This window comes from Entelurus aequoreus, linkage group LG03 (assembly GCF_033978785.1).
Source record: "Entelurus aequoreus isolate RoL-2023_Sb linkage group LG03, RoL_Eaeq_v1.1, whole genome shotgun sequence".
NCBI lineage: Eukaryota > Metazoa > Chordata > Actinopteri > Syngnathiformes > Syngnathidae > Entelurus > Entelurus aequoreus.
In genome coordinates, this window is record NC_084733.1 from 50,912,879 (window position 1) to 50,916,119 (window position 3,241).

The following is a 3,241-nucleotide window of genomic DNA, read 5'->3' on the forward strand; positions in this document are numbered from 1 at the left end:
GCAGAGAAAGAGCACTGCAAATGACAATGCCATACACTCAGAAAGAACACAAACCAGAAAGTAAGCCATGGAAGCAGTCATGCTCATCCAATGGCACAAAAATGAATAGACCCAGCATGCAATCTGCTGCTGCACTGCACACAGCCAGCCAGAAGACACACAACTGTATATTCTGTGACAGTGCAGAACACAAATCTGAGCATTGCCCTACCAACAGCATTCCTCAACGCAAAGAAAAGATCAAGAAAATGGGAAGATGTTTTGTTTGTCTGGGACAGAAACCCATTGCAAAAACATGCAAAGTGAAGGATGCATCATGTGAAAAATGTGGAAGGAGGCATCACATTGCGAAAAGTGAGGTGCAGCCCCCCAATGTTAAAGAAGAGGCTGTTATTTCCTCAGTCATTCCTCACTCAGTGAAGATTAAACGAGATGGACCGAACACTGTGCTGCTACAAACCGCTAAGGGTAGGAGGCCCATTAGGCAGAAAATTGGCTCGCTGTTTACTCGATGGAGGGAGTCAGTGAAGCTTCATCCATGAAAATCTTGTGAAGAGCCTGAACTTACCAGTAATAAGACAAGAGACACTCACTCTTCACACGTTTGGCTCCTCTGTCCCCACAATGTCACAACGCAACACAGTGAAAGTCATATTGGAGAATGTCTGGGTCAACCAGCAAATAATTGAAATTGAGGTCTTAGAAACACCTCAGGTGTGCTCAGCTGTGATGAAAGTTCCCGGTGACCAGATTCAACATGAGGTCAAGAAAAAGGGACTACAACTAGCAGACTTTTCAGATAATGATGATGATCCTGAGTTATCTATCCTGATAGGAACAGACTACTATTGGCAAATTGTCTCAGGAAGGGTGGAGAGACTGACAGAGACATTAGTTACACTGGAGAGGACATTTGGATGGTCTGTGCAGGGACCAGTGTGCATGACAAGTGACGCTGAGGCAACCTGCATGTTCATTCCACTTGAAGAGGACACACTTGTCTCCAAGCAACTAAGTGCATTCTGGGAAATTGAGTCTCTGGGCATCACAAGTGAAAACACACAGAACCCAGCAGAAGAAAATGCTCTGCAGATGTTTGAGAGAACAACAACTTTCAAAGATGGACAATATCACGTGGAGTTGTCATGGAAACCAGACAAAACAGCGCTCCAAGACAACTACAGAGTTGCTAAAAAACGATTTGAAGGTCTGAAGATAAGACTGAAGAAGGATGTTACATTCTACAGCAGATACAATGAAGTAGTGGAGGACTATTTACAGCAGAACATTGCAGAGGATGTGCCAAAAGACAACGCAAGTACAGACAACGTGAAATACTACTTACCTCACCACGCAGTACTCAGAGAAGACAAAGTGACCACAAAGCTGAGAGTGGTGTTTGATGCGTCGCCTCATGAAGATGGCAGTCCATCCCTCAATGACTGTCTGCTCACAGGACCAAACCTGAATCCAGATCTCCTCAGTGTCCTCATTAAATTCAGAAAAAATGAAATCGCCTTTATGTCAGACATAAAAAAGGCTTTCTTGCAGATCTCCATTGTGGAGAAAGACAGAGATGCAGTGAGATTTCTGTGGCTCACAGGCCCACCATGTGGAGAAGAGGATGGAGAGATGCGTGTGCTGCGAATGACCAGAGTGGTGTTTGGGGCCTCCCCAAGTCCATTCCTACTCGCAGCTACAATCAGAAAACACCTAAAACAATATGAAACAAAACAACCACAGGTTGTAGAGACACTAAGAGTCATTTTACGTCGATGATTTCATTGCAAGCACACACAGTGTTGAAGAGGCCTACCATGTGACAGCAACTGCAACCCAAATGCTGTCAACCGCAGGCATGGACCTCTGCAAGTGGAAGACCAACTCTCATGAGCTGGAGAAGAAATGGGAGGAGGGCACAACAGACGACACGCTGGCATCGGAGACACACGGAGCTGTGCTCAAGGTGTTGGGCCTAGTGTGGAGACCAGAAACAGATGACTTCACCTTTGTCCTCAGACCGCTATTGAGCATCTTAAAAGAAAAGAAGAACACAAAGAGAAGTGTTCTGCAGTCAGCTGCACGCATCTATGACCCACTCGGGTTCCTGACACCTTTCACAGTCAGAATCAAGTGCATGTTTCAAGAAATGTGGGAGAGAGGACTCTCCTGGGACGAAGAGCTACCACCTGACCTGACTCAAGAATGGCAACAGTGGTGTTCGGAACTGCCCCAGCTACACCAGCTCGCCATACCAAGGTGGTATCGAACAGACATGCAGCCAGAAAATAAACTTGCCCTAACACTACATGTGTTCTGTGACGCAAGTGAAAGAGCCTACAGTGCTGCAGCCTACCTACAAGGTGAATCGCCAGACGGAGAACCTACAATGAGCCTAGTCGCTTCCAAATCCAGGGTGGCTCCTCTCAAGAAAATGACACTGCCACGCCTGGAGCTCATGGGAGCTGTGATTGGAGCGAGACTAGCCAACAACTTGATGATGACTCTAAAATTGGAACCAAATCAAATAAGAATGTGGACAGACTTGATGATTACACTGCATTGGATTTGCAGCTCAGCTCAGAAGTGGAAACAGTTTGTTGCAAACAGAGTGACCGAGATCCAGTCACTGACCAACCCTGAGAGATGGTCACATATCCCAGGGAAGATAAATCCAGCTGACCTCCCCACAAGAGGACAAAGTGTTGAAGGGCTGATACAGAACCACCTATGGTGGAACGGGCCCAGCGTTTTGACATCAACTGATCAGTCAGAGGAGACTGAAAATGACAATGTTCCAGACAAGGTGAATGCAGAACTAAGGTCCAGCCAACAGATCACTGTGCAGCTCGCTGCAAATGACACCGACCCCACTGAACCAGTGTTAGAACTGGAAAGATACAGCAAGCTGAAAAGAGTCCTCAGAGTGACAGCCTGGATAAAGAGATTCATAGCCAATGCTCAAACAAAAACAAAGAAAAAAGGAGAACTAACTGCTGACGAGTTCTTCGAGGCAGAAAAGTACTGGATCAAGACAACACAACAACAGAGTTTCAGCCAGGAGATGAAACAACTAAAAGTGGAAAAGGGCCTAAACAATGACTGCAAGATTAAAGAACTCACACCTTTCCTGGATGAACACGAGCTGCTCAGTGTGGGAGGAAGGCTGCAGCAGTCCGATTTCACATACAGAGAGCAGCACCCATGGATTATGCCCAATAAATACAGATATTCAGAACTG

At 46.1% G+C, this 3,241-nt stretch overlaps 1 protein-coding gene across 1 annotated transcript; it reads left to right on the plus strand.

The window, feature by feature from the left end:
- Positions 1–624: 624 nt before the first annotated feature.
- On the plus strand, positions 625–2,020 carry LOC133645922 (uncharacterized). The gene has a single exon (XM_062040852.1). The coding sequence runs from the start codon at positions 625–627 to the stop codon at positions 1,777–1,779; it is 1,155 nt and encodes a 384-aa protein (XP_061896836.1). The 3' UTR covers positions 1,780–2,020.
- Positions 2,021–3,241: the final 1,221 nt, after the last annotated feature.

Excerpts from the sequence above, each read along its gene's own strand:
- LOC133645922 (XM_062040852.1), top strand. The coding sequence starts at position 625 with ATGTCACAACGCAACACAGTGAAAGTCATATTGGAGAATGTCTGGGTC.